The following is an 18,768-nucleotide window of genomic DNA, read 5'->3' on the forward strand; positions in this document are numbered from 1 at the left end:
GGTTTCTCTTTTCTACTTGACTTGAGTCTAATCTTTTCCATGTCGTTCAAGTGTTTCCTTCATCTGTCTTTGTCTTTGTAGATGAAAACTGCTGCCCTGACCACGAGCAGGGCCGGGTCTCAGTCGGGCTGGGTGACAGCTGCTGTGGGGGGTTTCCTTACTCCATGAAAGGCGGCCAGCTTTGCTGTAGTGGGAGCCTGCACGATGGCTATGGGGTCCGATGCTGTGGAGGCCGTGTTGTAGATGGTACTCTGATGTGCTGCGGTGATGCTGAGAGGGGTGAAGTGCACACATATACCCCAGGTGAGTGAAGAAAACACAGATTTGAACATGAAAATCCACTGTTGTTAGAATAAAGAAGGAAATGAAAAGATTGCCCAACAATGAAAGCACATTTGGGTGACGTTTGATGGGATGCTGATCCTTCTGGATAGAAAACTGTTTTTGTCTTGAGAAAAGCCTTTATTCCAATCCAATCAACAAAAAGGCCTTTTGTTCAGAAAACCAGTTACTCTGGCCCAAAAAGGATTCTGTTAGAGTTTAGTCCCTGGTGACGTCTTGTTCATGTTTATGGGCGGGGGGAAATCATAGGACAAGAGAGAAAAGCAGAAAGGGTTGAGGTAGACACATGGTGCAGGAACGTGGGGTCGTTTCCCTTTCTTCCTCTCCCGCAGTGTCCCAAAGCACCCGGATACCATGGCACAGATGGGACCGTGCGTGTGTGTGTGTGTGTGTATGTGTGTGTGTGTGTGTGTCATTAGACATCTTTGTCATGGCAGATGATGATGAAACACACTCGGGATGGCACTGTTGAGGGCACTGCCAAGCACACAGCAGGACAAATACACACTCATTCTCCATCCTACACACACACACTCACACACACACACACACACACTTTCACGCATATAGACATATTACATGCACCCACACATACACAAAAAACACACACACAGAGTCAACAGGGTGCCCTCGGGAGGGTTCGCTTAGTGTTGAGTGCCAGAGACAGACACGTGGACTCTATTCATCACAAATAAACAATGGCCCATATGGGCAGGCCTATAGTACTCCATTAGCCTAGCCGCAAACACACTGACACACACACACAAGATCCCTACCCACATTAAAATATGTGCATGCAAACACAAAAGTTACTACGAAGCAAGAAATCAGAAAAGCGATACTTGTTTTTTGATTTCATGGCCGTTATCATTTCTTACTCTCCCTTATTATATTTTCATGAATTAGTCAAATATACACTCTTTTTTTTTTCTTCACTCTCAAACATTGATCTCATGTTAAGAGTTTTGTTTGTTCATTTGTTTTGACAAGTGATTTCAGGGTTCTACACCGTTACTCTGTTTCCTTTTCTCCTCCTTCACTAGATCCTCTTTCCTCTTCCAACCGAGCAGGCTACATGGTCATCCTTCATTTGAGTTGCCCTCCCATGGAGTGCATATGCTCCCCACCTCCTCTTCCACTCCATCTCCTTTTGTTATTTATTTCACATCTCTGCTCTCTTTGTCATCTCCTTGCTTACTTTTCCTCGACTTTTTTCCCTCTCCCTCTGCTTTTTCCTCTGGCCTCTTGCTCCCCCTCGCGCCTTCCACCAGCTTCTCTTCCTCCTGTTCCCCCTCCTTTCCTGTTGCCCCCTTCCCATCCACTCATCAGTCATTAGCGTTAGCTTCCCCATTGAGAACATATGGTATGATGGATCGCAGGGCTAGCGGCACTAGCAAGGCTAAGGGCCATTTGCCGGGTGCACTGCGCTGTCGGGGAGCCCTGGGGCCGGCGATGCAACCTCGACCCCACACGTCTGTTTCAAGACACTCGCACTAACACACGAAACATGCACACAGCAACACCTATCATAGGATATGCTACTTAACCTTGGCACCACTCACTCTCATCGCTGCCTCTCACCATGTCCAGGGTTTTGTATTTTGAATGATAGTGAGAGACAGATTTGTGAAAGAAAGACAAAAAGAAAGAGAGAATGAAAGAAAATGCAAGCGAGAGAAGACTTCAGATCGCATTCAATTATATTCAAAATCAATTATAAATAAGTTAAATCCTAAAGATTGATACAAAAAAAAAGTATAATTTGATACACACAATAGAAAACATTGTTATACAAATTTACATCGTAAGAAATAATGCAAAATGAAACATATATGATGATGAAAGAAAGACAGAACAAAATAATTAAAAAGTTGTAAGATATGCATCAAATACAGGAAACAGAGAAAGGGAAGGAAAGTCAATGAGAGAAAAAAACAACCCCGGAGAGAACAGAAGAGTGGTGAAGAGCTAGATGGAGCAGATTAAAGGAGGAGTGAAGGGTATCCCATTGTGCCCAGCTGATAGACTAGGTTAGGCTGATGTGATTATGGGGTCCCTGAAGTGCGATCTATCACACATTACCGTCCACACTGTCAACAACCATACACACACTGCAGGGGAACAGCAATGCCAGGAGACAGCCGTCTGGCAACAGATACCCGTACCGGCTTGCGTGCACATGTGCACAGGTAGATATACACACAAGCATACACGTGCAATAACATTCATACGCAACCACACACACACTCGCATAGCATGTGTGTATATACATACAGAATTGTATCCACATCTACACTCGTGCACAAATATGCACCACACAGTTGTATAAGCACTCACACATACACACACAAACATGTGCACAAGACTGTTTAACAGGAAACCAGTGTGAATCAAGTGAAATAGAGCCAGGGTCAGAAACGTCCGCTCACACAACCTGTACCAAAGAAGCAACAAAGCTAAAGCTGAGCCGTGGACTGTGCTCTTCTAAATGTTTCTTTAGGTTGATTCCTCATTCCTGTCCACTTTACCCCAACTACAGTAATGTGTTTTTCATTTATCGTACTCTGTCGTCCACATCTGACAGAACAGATTTCAGTTTAAATCAGTACAATCTGCACCTGCCACGTGATGGCTTGCACCTCACTTGCACTTTGGCGTGTAAGTGCACCGTCAATATATTTTCCTCCATTTTACGAGTCTAACTACATTCATTTTGTATAAATTCCCGCCTACTTGTGTCTTTATTCAAACTTGCCTCATTAAGTAGCAGGAATATACCCTCTTAAATGTCAGACCTTGCTGCTACTCTGCCTAGTTACAGTCTTTGGGGTATTGTTGAGATGGTCTCTATAATCCTTTCCTCAACATTCTCTAGTTATACAATAACACAAAGTCTCCATGCTAAATCCTTCCCTGCCAAATCTGCCATTTTGTTTAAACAGCTTTCATTTCACTTTCAAGTAGATTATTAAATACTGTTTGTTTTTGGACAGGAGCGCCTCAGTTGTCTTGCAGCATTTCCTCCTGTGTTGCAGGTTCGAGACCAACTTTTAAGCTCTTCATTTGCTCCTCTCTGAGTTTGTATGTAAGATGTTTAGCTTGGATTTAGGTGAGATTAGATGGTGTTTAGAGGAAGGTGTGTGGTGTCTCTGGCCTCCCGTTGCTCCCTGACTCTCCCAAAGTCCCCCGCCTCGCTGTGTGCGCTCCACTAATCATTTCCCCTTCACATGTTTTTTTTTTTTACAGTGTACATCTCTTTAACTCTTCCATCTGCCCTTCAACCCCACCTTCTCCATTTCTCACTGGGGCTGCTACCGTGAATGCCCTCCCCACCTCACTTTTTCTTAAAGCAAGTGAATCTTAAAAAACGTATGCATTTCTTTAACTCCTTCACCCTCCTTCCCCCCCTCTGTCCCAGCCCAGCAGGCCCATCCAAACGTTCAAGGACAAATCTCAATATCCCTTTTCACCGTTTAAGTGTTAAAAGCCTGGCGGTGCCGGGGTGTTATCGTAACGCGCCTTGCCGTGCCATCATCAGAGCGCGTGATGAAAATGGCTGTGATGATGCTAAAAGAAAAAAAGAGGAGGGGGAGAAAAAGTAATAATCAAATATGTTTTTCAAGGGCACAGTGACCATTTGCTGGAGGGAAATTATCCCCGTAGTTAAGCTAGCTCACTCAGAGCCTGGCGGAGTTGTGAGAGTGGATGCGTTTGTGTGTATAAGTGTGTGCATGGTTTATTACTTCAACTTGGTGCATGCATGCCTCACTTTCTGTATGTGGCTGTCTGAATCTGTATATGTATCTCAATGTTTCTTTATGCACAGAGACACACCCTTTACATTCTTTATCTCTGCCAAAAGATTCTCGTGTGTGTGTGTGTGTGTGTGTGTGTGTGTGTGTGTGTGTGTGTGTGTGTGTGTGTGTGTGTGTGTGTGTGTGTGTGTGTGTGTGTGTGTGTGTGTGTGTGTGTGTGTGTGTGTGTGTGTGTGTGTGTGTGTGTGTTTATCATTGCCAAAAGCCCCTCATCAATGATGGGTAGCAAATGGCCAACAGTAGTGCATTCCAAACAGCAGCGTCTGGCTGCTTTAGAAGATCGAGTACTCTCTGAACACAGGAAGACATTTCTCTCTCTGTTAATGTATTTATGATGATGGCTTTTCTATTAGGTTTACTTTAATGACTGGCAAGAATGAAACCAGAGGCTGTCAGGAACACAGAGATGACAATCTGAGATGTGTGTGTGTGTGTGTGTGTTTGCCTTTGTGTTATTTTTGATTCCATTGCAGTTAAACATTGTGGATTTACCAAAAGTGTACGAGTTGAAAAATATTAAAAGACATAACTTCCAGGTATGCGCAGGGAGAGTATTGAACCCACACAAAGAGACCTTGATATTTTTACTACTTTGCTATAAGTGACTACTACAGGATGAAGTTACAATGGAATAGTGCATAGTTGTGCTACATACTTCTGCATAACTGTGTTTTACAATCATCAAAACCTTTTGTTCAACTGTTATCCCAACACGACAGTGGCAGGATAAGACAAAGGTGCCCATTATTGAATTTCAAAATGTTTGAATTTTTTGTGTGCCTTTGTTTTGAAACAAAGCTGTACGCAAAGTTATCCAAACTAATGAAATGAGTGTCTCAGTTCTTTATGAAAATTCCTCTTTGAATTCTGTCAATTTGTTGACGGCAACAAAAACACTGAGTTGTCTGACACTTCTTTACGTCATTTGTTGCCTCAAAGTTGTATTTGAGTTCAACGCAGGAAGTTTTCTCTTCTGGAGATGCACCCGAGGCTTGGCATTTTTGGTTGAAAAAACAGATCATCAGTGTCTGATTTATTACTGTCAACACTGAAGATTGTTTAGGATAATGTAATTGAATAGCCTACTGAATACAAAATTCAGTTTATGAACTTACACTTATATTTTATTGAATATTTATTAAATAGCTATTTTTCAAGGATTTTTGAATGGAGGCAAATTTTCAATATATTTTTTCAAAATCTCACGTACCCCCAGGGGTACACGAACCACCACACTGGAGAACCACCACACTGGAGAACCTCTACTTGCTGGCCAGCACTTGCTTTGAACGTCCTGGTGCTACATATGGCCTCTGCCACACCCCTAACTCACCAACTCTCAGATCACATTGATGCCAGTGATGGATAACATGAAGGAGGCGGTTCATGAGTCTGTGTTGTGTCAGCTACAATGTCTCTGGTAGGCTTGAGGAAAGAATTGGTGTAGGCAGTATGCGTAAGCATTGGAAAGTGGAAGGCATGTGCGATTACCTGTGAGGTGAATACCGGTACATCTGCTCTGGAGTCTCCGTGTGTGTCTGCTTTAAAATATGTTGTTATTCATTTAATCAATTTCAATCTTTATGATTTGATAAAAGAGTTTGATTCCGTAACTGACACAAACGGTTATCTCTCTCTCTATCTTCTATCTTACAACTTGCAGAACACTTGACTTGTGTATAGATATTTTATTTCTTATTGTATTGTTGATCATTGGTGCTTTTTGTATAACTTATATGTACACCTATCGTTTTCACTACTTCTGTACATTACAGTCCTGTCTATCCTTTACCTTTATTTGTCCTTGTGTGTTATTTTTATTTCTGTTGAAGTACATTAAGAGAGATGAAAAAGAAAACGAGTCATATTCCTTGTATGTCCACACATACTTGGCTAATTAAGGTGATTCTGATTCCCGTGATATGTACTTGATAACCATCCAAACACAACACATGCTTTTGGTGCATCCACAGGAGACTACAAAGTACAGTATGTTATGTTCTTTATTTCAGCTAAACTTACTCATCTCATATCACATCTTTTAATATTTTTAGTTTTATCCATTTGTCAAACTCTTTTAGTTGTTCATTTCTTTATCACAATGTCCATCTTCATCTCAGTCCCTCTTCTCACACAGACACTTTAAACACACACCATGAACAGCTGCTTGCTGTGTCTCCATTTTTAGTGAATCCCTGTAGAGTGGTGAAAATATAACTGCCACCAACGCATTTCCCTAAGCTCAACACACACATACACACACTGAAACAAACACTCAAGACTCATACAGCCAAAGTTGCACACACACACACAATGTCACACACACGCCCAGCTGGTAATGCTGTTGAGGTGTATGTGTGTGTGTGTGTGTTGTGCGTGTGTGTGCTTGCTGCCTTAACATCCACATGTGTCTGTGTGTGTGTCCACATGGGAACACTGTGCACTGTGTGAGAAAGTCAATCTACTGCGATTTCATCTCTCGACATGGCATATAGTCTGGCCCCTTTGGAGCACAAGTGCACGCACACACACACACACACACTCAACACACAAACCCTCCCTCATGCAGAGAGTGTGTGCGCGTGTGTGTGTGTGTGTGTGTGTGTAGAGCCCAACCAACACTGGATATTTGAGGCTGATGCCCTTTATTGAGAGTTCCATGAGAACTGATGTAGTTGTTTTTAACAGATAACAAACAATTGTGACCACCAAGATATTGAGCAGGATATTATGTGTATCAACTATAAACAATAACTCAACTCAAATTGGGAATCTTTGATCGCTGAAATAGCCTGTCACAGATGACTCGTTCATTTGTATGTATGATTACGTGTATAAATGTATATTTTGCAGGTACTTTTTTGTTTCTGTTTATCAGATATAAGATACAGTAAAGCTTTCTCCAACTAATATTCATGTCAACAGATTGAATTCAAATCAAAAACACATTTTCAAACATGTCTTTAGCGTGTCTTGTCTGCAATTATTTGTAACTTATTGACCGGCATATATGCCGATACCAATATATTGTGTACATCTGCGATAAGCTTGCTCTTAAATAACGACATCAGCTTTTATGTGCTTGATCCTTTCTGTGTATGAGTGTCCGTGTGCAGATGTATGAACGCTTCTTCAATGTGACTGTGTGTGCTTGTATGCATGAACACAGACTGAGTATGTGTGCACTTGCTTTGCACTTTGTGCCAAACCCCTTGTAATATATGCAGGTATTTAAAAGTGTTTGGTTTGTTTAAAGTTGCGGAGGGGTTTTGGTCTCCTAGAGAGCTCGGATAACTCTAATCCACAACACACATTTTTATCAGTAGTTCATTGGCAGGGCTAAATATTGACTTATCATTAAGTGGAATGACTGAAACCCTAATAATAATTCTTGTTGTCTAAGCACCTTGTGTTGACGCGGCGCTCCCGATGCTATTAACGAATGTATGCAAATCCAACGTAACTCTGAAGATTAGGGCTGAAGCATTCTGCAATGCAAGAGAGAAAACAAGAGGTGTGTGATAACATGTTGTCAACGCATACACTCACATGCATACGCATGCACAAACGCACACAGCTTACAAAGGGGAAGAGGAAATAGTAGGTGTGTGTTTCAAAACGGTAACACAAATGTACAAGCATGTCACACAAACCCAAACAGATAACGCTTACAAAGACAGGGATTGGATTTCTGCTGAATGGGTGATAATTCAGTGGTGAAGTTTAGCTGCAGAGCAGTACACAAGCTAATGTAGACCTATAAACTGAATGGAGGCAGAGATAGAGAGAGCAATAGTGGAGGAGAAAGAGGAGGAGGAGGAAATGAAGAAGATGATGGGAATAAAATAGGGGGAAGGAGGAACAAGTAGAAATGTTGGAACAGAAAGAAGGGCAGATTAAAAGTATCATGGGAAAAATTGTTGAATTAAAACATTGGGGATAGAAAAGGGATGACGTAAAAGAAGGTAGAACATGGACTACACAAGGAAGACAAAGACCGTTGTGAAGATTGGGAGATATAGGTGGAAGTAAGGGATGCGGCTAAAAAAGAATGATCAGAGAAAGAAGAGATTGATGGTGGAGAAGCGGCAGGAGACAACTCTTGATCTTCAGGTCACAGGTGATAAAGTTGGCATTTCCTAGAGTCAGAAGAAGCGAAAGGGAGAATCAAGACATGTAGTGTTTCTGAACAATACATGGAAAGACAGTCCGACTGCTTGGGAGTAAGTGGAAGTGAGACAAATGAGTAAAGATTGAGAGTCACAGAGGGCCTGGCGTCCGGATGGGAGGGAGGAGTAGAGGTGAAGATGCCGAGAGGACGAGGGATGAGTGGAAGGAAGCTATTTTGGAAAAGTGTTGAGCTGTTTATTTGCGCGTCATTGAAGCTGAAGTAAGGCGCTGGGGGAATTGGCCACCAAGCCCCCACTCTGCAACAGCTGCCGCTGCTAAGTGAGTTACTAGCCGTCAGACTGCCTTTATGTCACACAATCACACACATACATACGCATGCATTTTCCTGTCACATGTTTCTTTCCTGTGATGGATGCGGTGAGGATATAATGCACTGCAACAGCACAGGAGAAAATATGTGCCGTCCTCCACTTCTGGCCTTTAAGTGAAATGATTGCCTAAATGAACAGCTTTTCATGTGCGCTAAGAGTGAGCGCTGATTGGGTTGTTAAACAATAAGTTATTTATCACTCCACAACTAGCTGCAGCCCCATTAAAGGGCGAGGCCATGGTACAATGCAATGACTTAGTGTTTAATGTCTGCTGTCAAATAAAATGGGCAACACAGCTGGGGGTAGATAGTGCCACAGATCAGTACGTCATCGGCTGTTAGGATGAATTTGCTAAATACCTCAAGAAAGTTAGATTATTTATAAATAAACTAAATAATCACGGGAGGCCGCGGGGTTCTTATAACATTTCAGCCTGATTCAAAATGAGAAGCTTTTTTTTTTCAATTGGACTCTCATTAAAATACAATTTGTCCTTTTTCTAGCCGCCCTGTTATGATATTTTAGTTGAGCTGTGTCGTGCCATGCCATGCTCATTTGTATTTTCAATGCATTCTCACAGTGGGGGGTTACTTTGCTGACTCAGTATCGTAGCAGGACAATATTATATAGTCCTAATCCATTGTATGGCCAAAGCTTGCCAATCCTCCCCCTCAACTAAGCTAATACGCCAAAGTAACCGGATTGGCTCAACTTGTGTCATTAGGAGCGCCACTGGAGAGAAGGCACCAGGTCCCATATTTAAAAAAGTGTGATATTCATGTCTTGGGTTCTGTCCCGTGGTCCGCCCTTCAAGTGCAGCTTGATCCGGTATGCCACAATGGAGCCAGGTCTCTGTAAAAATGTGGGCACAATAGTCACCAACGTGGTTTAGGCAAAATGTTCCTGCCACCGGACATTAGCCAGGAGCCGACTGGGTGGTGGTCCTAGCTCGGTTAGCTCAGCTTCCATCTTCCATATGACGCTGTTGCCATAGTATGATATGTATTTGTTTTTTTGTTTTGTAGCTCCTCTTTAAGAGCTGCTGCCAGTTTTGTGTCACCCTCATGTTTATTTTGGGGTATCCCAATTGTGTGAAGGTGGAAATAAGTTCATGTAGTCAGTATAGTACTAAAACATAACATAACTAACCTCAGTTACTCAATAAGAAGGACTTTATATGCCTATAGACTTCATTAGCAGCTTTTCTAACCAGAATAATGTATAACTTCTTGCGTTTCTGTCGATGAAAATGATATTTTCTCCACCAAGAACAATTATTTCGACTTAAAATGTACAGAGACTTAAACAGTTTAAATTTGTCAATCATTCAAAGTGACTCAAATCATTTGAATTGGAAATATGAAGCGCTGGAGAATGTGGAGAAACATGGCTTGACATTTGGTATTCAGCTGCAAAACATTTACAGGGAAATGGAGTGATAGCATGTATTTTAAATGTCACCTTGCTGCTGAAGGTGAAGTGGTAGCAGAAAGACATCACCTATCACTGTCAGAGATGGCAGCTCTCAGAAAAACACACTTCCTCTCCCCCTGCACACTTTCGACAGCATAGCCTGAATATTACTGCTGTACGAAGAGATGAATACCGGAGAGAAAAAAGAGGCGTACAGGGGAGGAGAAGAGGAAAGGGAGGATAAGAGTCGATAAGAGAAGATGCACACTAATATTTAGAGCAGCGTAAATACTGTTTCTGTGCAGACGGGAAAATAGAGGTTGAGGAGAAGACGAAACGAGAGTTTGGGAAGTGTAGAGGAGAGACAATACTGCATGGCTTGGATCTTTTTACAGTATGGAGAGAAGAGGAACATAAAACAAGAGGAGGCGAAGGGAAGGGATTGACGAAGGAGGAGAGGTGGAAGAGGAGAAAATAGTAATAGGATGAGTAGTATTTGAGGATTCCTTGCTTGAGTATGGCGAAGCAGAGGATGACAAGAAGAGGTGATGATGAAAACAAAAGTGAGACACAAAACGGTGCTTTCACTGTTGAACGTAGAAATATCAAATAAATCTGTGTGATACATTTATAGCTAATTAAAATATCCAGAACTTAAAACTGATTAATTAGAGAATTAAAAGACACGCTCGTCTTGTGTAGTCTGTAAATGAGCAGTGGAAGGTGGTCCTTGAAAGATCATTTCCTGCTCCAGTACGATCAGAACAATAGCGTGATGCATGTTTTCTTATCCTTAGGTTTTGTCTGCTGTGGTCAGGAGTATATAAACTCTTCAACCTCTCTGTGCTGTGTGAGTAATGACGGATATCCCACGATGCACCCTGCTGGCAATGCCACAGTGACACTGCAGTGCTGTGGGTCAAAGGTCATACATCAGGAGGAGGAGTGCTGCAATGGGATTGGCTACGACCCTCAACGACACGTGTGTGCAGATGAACCCACACCCGGCCTGTTGATGCAGGTATGTGAGAGAATGTGTGTGGTGTGTACAACTGTTTGTGTCTCTACACACGATAGTAAATGAATGTCGTCTTAAAGTTTGTGAAATCCTCTCTGTTTTTATACTGTTTTATTTATGTTTATTCTGAGACATATATGATATGTGAGGCACATCATTAATCACTTTTTAAAAAGTAATTTGTTCTTAATACAGTAGCTGTTTGACACATTCTATGTCATTTGTCATGTCTAGAGTTGTGCCATATGTCCTTTACATTTTCTCTGTGGATTAAATGTCCACTAGAAGTGTTTCAAAAGCAGGTCGTCTTCTAGCAATATTGGTAGATAGAATTTCTCTCTTTCTCTCTCTCGCTTTCGCTCTCTCTCTCCCTCTCCCCCAAACTCATTGTCACATCAGGAGTTGGGGATTGAGCCATCTTCCATTTATCAACTGGGGTCATGTGGTGTTTGTGTGTTCCTAAGTCAGCATGAAACAGGCACGCGCATACACACATACACAAACAGAGGCGCACACACACAGGGACAAAGGGTAGGAACTCTCATTAGCTCTAATGATGTCGTTAAGGACCATGCTTACCCCACACAAGCACGAACATAGCTGCACGTATTGTGTGTTAGAGACGGAGAGAAACGCTTCAGCATTAGTAAAAGATAAACTTCTGTAAGATGAGTTTCTGTGGTAGTTGTGACAGTGTGCAGTGCAATCATGTCGACAAATCACTTTCAGAAAATGAAGATTTTTAACCTCATAGTTCCATTTTTTCTCTCCATCTTTAACTGTCTCTCCTTTCCACCTCTGTGCAGCACCAGTGTTTGCAGGGCGCCGTGTGTCCTGTAGCTGCAGCTTCTACAGCTTACTGTGGCTCGTGTGACCTCGATCCATCTACGCACGCCTGCACATGGGTCCTGTCTGCGCACAAACACCCCGATAAACCCTCCACAACATACTCACCTTCCCTCAACACCACTCATGGAACTCTCACTAGGGGCCTGTCTACAAATACAAACAGAAGTGATAACACATACAAAATGGCAGAGGCATACAGTCACACACACACTGAGAACCTGCAATTCGAGGGGAGCCTGTGTCCATCTCTTGAGGAGGTAGTGTACAGCGGAGATGCCAACAGATACGCCTACACAGGTAATTGTGTGTGTTCGGTGGAAAACAATAGGCTGAACTTTGAATTACCAAACTTGTATTTTTCCATAGTAATTAGCATAGCTTATGTTTATATATATTTTTTTACTTGAACTTTTTGGACCTTAGTGCTGAGTGTCTTTGGTGACGAGACTATTTTTCTAACCACAAGGGCACAGCGACCGCAATTTGATACAATTGTTTTGCCACCAATCAAATTTGCCTGTTTCATTATCTCACTTTAAAACAAAATGTTTGTACCAATCAATGCCTCAGGTTGCCTGATGCAATAGAGTTTTAAACCCTTTGCTTTGACCATTTTTGCATCCCTGCGTCTGACCTCCGAGCCACGAGAAAGAACAACTAGAACAGAATATAGCCATCTGTGAAACACACCGTTCATGGGCATTGTGAGCATGCAGAAACCAATTCTGCATTTACTCTAAATGTGTCAGCCGTTGCAATCAACGGGCTTTAGAGACAGATGCCCTTCTACACGCTCACACACACACCAGGACAGCTGTTGGACTGTACATTGGTTGCTGTTAACGTAGTAACTCTATCTGTGTTGTACACTTGTGTGTCATTAAAACTTAAAGATGGGCGTTTAAATGGCATTTCAACATTCTCCACTATTTATCAGCCTAAAGGGAATTTGTGGTGTGGCAGCGGTGTGTGTATGTGTGTGTTGGTGTTTGTGGGCGTGTAAGTCAGGATTTTCAGTCTGTCCACACATTATTTATCTGGGTAGATGCGTCTGTTTAATCAAGACTAATTCTGGTTGTGGATGTTATGTGTGTATGCGTAGTTGTGCAATAATTACATGTTTTTTGTGTGCGTTAGTGTCCAGTTTGTTACCATTTAAGTGTGCTTCTGTAGTGTGTGTGTGTGTGTGAGTGTGTGAGTGTGTGTGTGTGTGTGTGTGGGGGGCACGTGGGGCGGTTAGGATAAGAGTTTCTAGGCAATGCTGTGACACCATCTGGGCAGAGGCACATAAAGCTGTCGCCACCCACCATACACCAGATGTTTCTCATGCACACACACACTCTCTCACACAGGGTATCATGCTCTGGTTCTCTGGGAAAGAATCCTAAGGTAGATCACACACAAATAGCTACACATGTGCAATGAGGGATATCAATATATACTGTATTGTCCACACCCAATTTAAATTTATATTTTTTGGAATTAGTTCTTCATCAAACACAGAAATTCCATCTCCAGGCATGTATCTGTGCAAACATGTTCCGTGTTTTATTTAAATGTGTGTGTCGCTGCTTCAGTTATCACTGTAGTAAAGACAAGAGTCCCAGACTGGCGGTTAAAACGTGGTCTCATTTACAGCAGCAGTCCCTTAACACTCCTAAAAATAATGCACATGTGCGTGTGAGCGTGTGGAAGGGCATCTGTATGTATATATGCTCCTGTATGTATACCTCACCAGAAGGGTTGTCACAAACCGTCTCCCAGAATGCTTCAGTAACTGCCTGACGTTTACAACTATGCACCAGTGATAGTGCATATATTTGGTATATGTTTATATAAAGTGTGCTTACATTGGTAGTACTACTCCCATGTTGTACAAAAATGTCACAACCTGAACCCTTTTGTACAATAGTTAAATATTTGAAGGTACAAATCCATCACAATCATTTTGCTACTTCGTCTTTAAATTTGGTGAGGAGTACACAGTATATTTTGAATTGCTTATCTTAATTTGTCTCCACTATTGCAACTTTACTTGACAGACTGTAAAGTCAAATTAAAGAAATGCACTCAATAATTCACATCAGCAGATGCAAAGTCTTTGTTGTATTGGATTTTGATTTTTAATTATTTGCAGTTGGTTTTTTATATATTTTATAATTACCACAATGTATAGATGTCTCTTTTCCACCAATCACCACATCTTTTTTGTATTCTTCTATATTAGCTCTTTCAGTGAGAATGAATTGACAACTTGTTTGTTAGCATACTGGACTTAGAACTTACTATGTGTGCACTTACAGTATTAATCACTTGTACTTGTTCCAGTGTTTGTAAATGATTCATAAATCAATATATTGACAATCTTACTGACGGATTTTTATTATTTTGTTGTTCTACCTCCCTTGCTCCTTTTCTTCTGTCATTCCGACCTTACTTACTCTCTAATAGACTCTGACCTGGAGCCCTTCACCACCTACGAGTACAGAGTGAGGGGCTGGAACAGCTTTGGACGAAGCTCCAGTGACGTTACAACAGTGACCACCAGTGAAGACAAACCGTGGGGAGTGGCACCGCCCCGCTGGAGTCGCTTCGGTGAACGAGATGACATCATCCAGCTGCTATGGCAAGCACCCGCCAGGCCTAATGGTGTGTATGGCGGTGTGCATGTATCACTAAAAATCCCCCTTTCTAAAGACGGCTGTGAATTTTGGCTTGAAAGTCAAGAAGGCCAGACGTTTCATATCTTTTGAATATTGAGAAACTTCTGACATTGATTAAGAGGTAACTTCTCCATTTTACCAGGGGACATCACCCACTATGTTATACTGCGAGATGGGCAAGAACGCTACCGTGGTGATGAAAACAGTTTCACTGATGTGGGTGGGATCAGGCCTTTCCAGGAATACAATTACCAGCTGAGGGTCTGTAACCGGGCTGGTTGTACCGACAGCACACGGGTAAGACGACTTGTGTCTTTTTGTCGTTGAGTTCTGCTGTGTCAGACTAATGATGCGTTGCATCACAGTATCAGCTCATTCGAAGTTTCTGTGGCTAACCTTATGCTTACCTGTCTCTCACAAATATAATACAGAGTCTGCATCAGTATTCAAGTTTGTAGGAGTATAAAGTTCAGGGGGTGCTGGGAGTTTGGAGCATTCAAAGCAAATACACAGAACTGGGCTGGCCTGGCCTGCCTTTTCTTAAAGCTGGAAATATCAGCAGTAGCTTTTCAGACAACCAAAAAGTGACTGATAAGTAACTTATATTGCGGTGTAGTTATTCTGTACATATTTACCAATTACACCTTCGGTTGGAAAGGGAATGTCTGTTCTGTTGATTTTGACTCTATGCTATTTGTGTCTCTGTCCTGCCAGCACCTCCATGTACAGCTTGCTCTCTCTTCACACACCAACACACACACTCACACTTTCCAAAACCTTACTCTATTGCAGCACCTCATTTCATAAAGTCATTATTCCCCTGTATGATTATCTAATGGCTCCTCTGGACTGAGCTTCACTGAACTAAGTACCACTTTACTCCATAGTTCAGTTCATTCCTTTAATTTAGGCTGCACAATTAAAGGAGTGTATGTGTGTGAGAGAGGGAGCACAAAGAGAACATTGCTTTGAGATAAAATACCCATGTGGGTATATTTCTAATTGATAATCAATGTAACTCAGTCTTTTTTTATTCTGTCTTTCATGAAACAACAATCGAGTTATTCTTCGGTAATCAATACATTTACCATAACAGTCAACGGTGTTCATGCGCTGCCTTTGCGACTAAGACTCATCCCTTGTGCTCCTACACACCTGAAGTACCCTCTACCCGTCTGAATACAGGTGTGCAACAATCACTTTGCCTGGACATGCAGCCCCCTGCTTCACGTTTGGTAAACTTACAAGAGCAACCTTTCAGCGATGGCTTTCTGCAGTTGGTTACTCATCTGATCCATTGTTTTTCCGGTGGCCTTTAAATGCCCTTTTACCCTCTCGTAAAAGCCTCCTCAGCTGCTGCTTTCCAGACGTTGTTTACATCATAATTCAGGTGCTCAGTTGTTCCGCAACTTTCCACAATTTTACAAATTGTAAACGTGTGTCTGACCTTTGTTGTTGAACAATTACAGTGTGGGATGTTGTTCCATGTCGGAACAAGTTTTTATTTGGGCCTGTTCCCACTTTCCCCACCCTTCCTAGATGAGGAGTCTTTACCTCCCTCCCCAGCACCTACTTCCACCCCCCAAATTCCATCCAGGTCCCTTTCCTCTCTCACACTCTCCCCATCCTCCCCCCACCTGGAGTTCACTGACCGCATGAAAGAGCTGGTCATTGCTGGAACCAAACACACTCCTTGACGGTTCCACAACCATCCTCTGTCTCTCCTAAATAATTGATATCTTCTGGGTCCAGGCTACAAGGCCAATGACACCAATGACTCTCTCCAGGAAAAGTCGGGGCCCTGTATGCAGCTAGCCGTTTCAATTCCTGTCCTGCAAGTTTATAGAAAAAGAAAGGTGAGGCTGCGAAGAAACAATAGTAAACATGCAAACTTATCAAACTTAGCATACATTCCTCGTCAGCCTGTCCAAATAAATTGGGCAAAGAAAGTTTAAACCATATTAAACTTAGCTTTATTAAATGTCAGGTCTCTGTCAGGAAAAACATTTTTAATCAATGATTTTATTGTTCGGCACAAACTGGACATTTTGTTTTTAACTGAAACTTGGTTAAATCAAGATAAAAGTGCAGCTGTTCTTATTGAATCAACACCTCACAACTTCAGTTTCATGAGCGAAACAAGAGTGCATAAGAAAGGAGGTGGAGTTGCTGTTTTATTTAATGATTCTCTTCAATGCAAGCAGATGCCCTTTGGTCATTTTAGTTCTTTTGAATATGTGGCTCTGAATTCCAATCAAGCTTTATTCCTAAACATTTACAGACCGCCTAAATACTGTGCAACCGTCTTTGATGAGTTTACTGAACTGCTGTCTGTAATCTGTATTGATTTTGACTGTGTTGTTATTGTTGGTGATTTTAATATCCATGTTGATAATCCCCAGGACAGAGAGTCTATAGAACTATGTGGTGTCCTTGATAACTATGATCTGACTCAGCATGTGACAGGACCCACCCACAACAGGGGGTACACTCTGGACCTAATCATCACCAAAGGTGTAAACATTTCCAAGGTTGCTGTGACTGATGTTGCACTCTCTGATCATTTCTGTGTTTTCTTTGAGAGTGCAATCTCCTTGCACACAAATGTCCAAACCAAGGTTGTGACAAAGCGTTACATCTCTGAAAACACCAGTGAACTATTTATTCAGAAGTTCTCCTCCACACCAGCCCTCTCTTGCCTCTCAGTCAATGAGCTTGTAGATGGCTTCAATTTTAAAGTTAAAAATAGTATTGATGCCATTGCACCCACTAAAGTGAAGGTTGTCTCGGGTAAGCAAAGATCTCCTTGGAGAAATGCTACGCTGGTCAAAATGGAGAAACGAGAGTGTCAAAAAGCTGAGCGCAGGTGGCGAAAAACTAATCTCCAGGTTCACTGTGACATCTATAAAGAGAGACTTCGCAATTATAATTTGGAACTTAGAAATGCAAGGCAGTCATTCTTCTCTGACATCATAACCAAAAACAAGAACAATACACGCGCCTTATTTGCTACCGTCGACAGGCTAACAAACCCTCCAGTGTCGGTAGCTGCTGAGCTCCAATCCACCTGGGCATGCAATCAATTTGCCTCCTTTTTTACTGACAAAATTCAGAAAATTAGACAAGCAGTCAGTGCCTCCACATCAACCACAGGATATGTGTTGTCCCGATCTCTGAATAACATCCATTCAAATATCATGACACAATTTCATTCAATCGACCGTAGAAGCCTAGAAGACATTATACTACATCTGAAGTCATCCTCCTGCTGCTTGGATATTCTACCAACACACTTTTTCAAAAATATTTCAAACTGCATGACCACTGATCTCTTACATATTGTAAACACATCCCTTCACTCAGGTGTCTTCCCACAAGCCCTAAAAACTGCAGTTATTAAACCACTCCTAAAGAAAGCTAGTTTAGACTCCGCAACGATGAAAAATGATCGGCCAATATCAAACCTCCCATTTTTAAGTAAAATAATTGAAAAAGCGGTTTTCCAACACCTGACCAACTTCTTGGCCGTAAATAACTGCTTTGATGTTTTCCAGTCAGGCTTTCGACAGCACCACAGCACTGAAACTGCTTTTGTTAAGGTCTTCAACGACATCCACTTAAACATAGACAATGGCAGAAGTTCAGTCTTAGTGTTACTGGATCTCAGTGCTGCATTCGACACGGTCGACCATGCCATACTCCTAGAAAGACTAAAAATCTGGGTGGGACTCTCTGGCACAGCACTTAACTGGTTTGAATCCTACTTGAAAGGCGGAGAATACTTTGTGTCTGTAGCTGATTACACATCAGAGCTGACTAAAATGACATGTGGTGTTCCCCAAGGTTCAATACTGGGGCCTCTTCTGTTCAACATCTACATGCTTCCACTAGCTCAGATTATGGAAAGCAACAAAGTGTGTTATCATAATTATGCAGACGACACACAAATCTACATAACTATGTCACCAGGGGACTATAATCCCATACAAGGGCTGGGTAACTGCATTGAACAAATCAACAACTGGATGTGCCAGAATTTTCTTCAATTAAACAAAGATAAAACAGAAGTAATTGTTTTTGGTACCAATGACGAACAATTGAAAATCACCGCTCAGCTTCAGTCACTGATGTTAAAACCAAGCCAGAAATCTAGGGGTAGTTATGGA

At 41.9% G+C, this 18,768-nt stretch overlaps 1 protein-coding gene across 1 annotated transcript in view; it reads left to right on the plus strand.

Moving 5' to 3' along the window:
* ush2a (Usher syndrome 2A (autosomal recessive, mild)) overlaps positions 1-18,768 on the plus strand; it is a gene marked incomplete at its 3' end in the record, with an annotated part of 192,630 nt that overhangs the window by 124,359 nt on the left and 49,503 nt on the right. The window contains exons 61-65 of the mRNA XM_079292633.1: positions 82-303; positions 10,870-11,093; positions 11,897-12,236; positions 14,391-14,588; positions 14,745-14,899. Of these exons, the coding sequence (XP_079148759.1) occupies positions 82-303; positions 10,870-11,093; positions 11,897-12,236; positions 14,391-14,588; positions 14,745-14,899 (1,139 nt within the window). The remainder of the gene's footprint in view (positions 1-81; positions 304-10,869; positions 11,094-11,896; positions 12,237-14,390; positions 14,589-14,744; positions 14,900-18,768) is intronic.

Source organism: Melanostigma gelatinosum (assembly GCF_949748355.1).
Source record: "Melanostigma gelatinosum genome assembly, chromosome: 2".
In the NCBI taxonomy this organism is placed as follows: Eukaryota; Metazoa; Chordata; class Actinopteri; order Perciformes; family Zoarcidae; genus Melanostigma; species Melanostigma gelatinosum.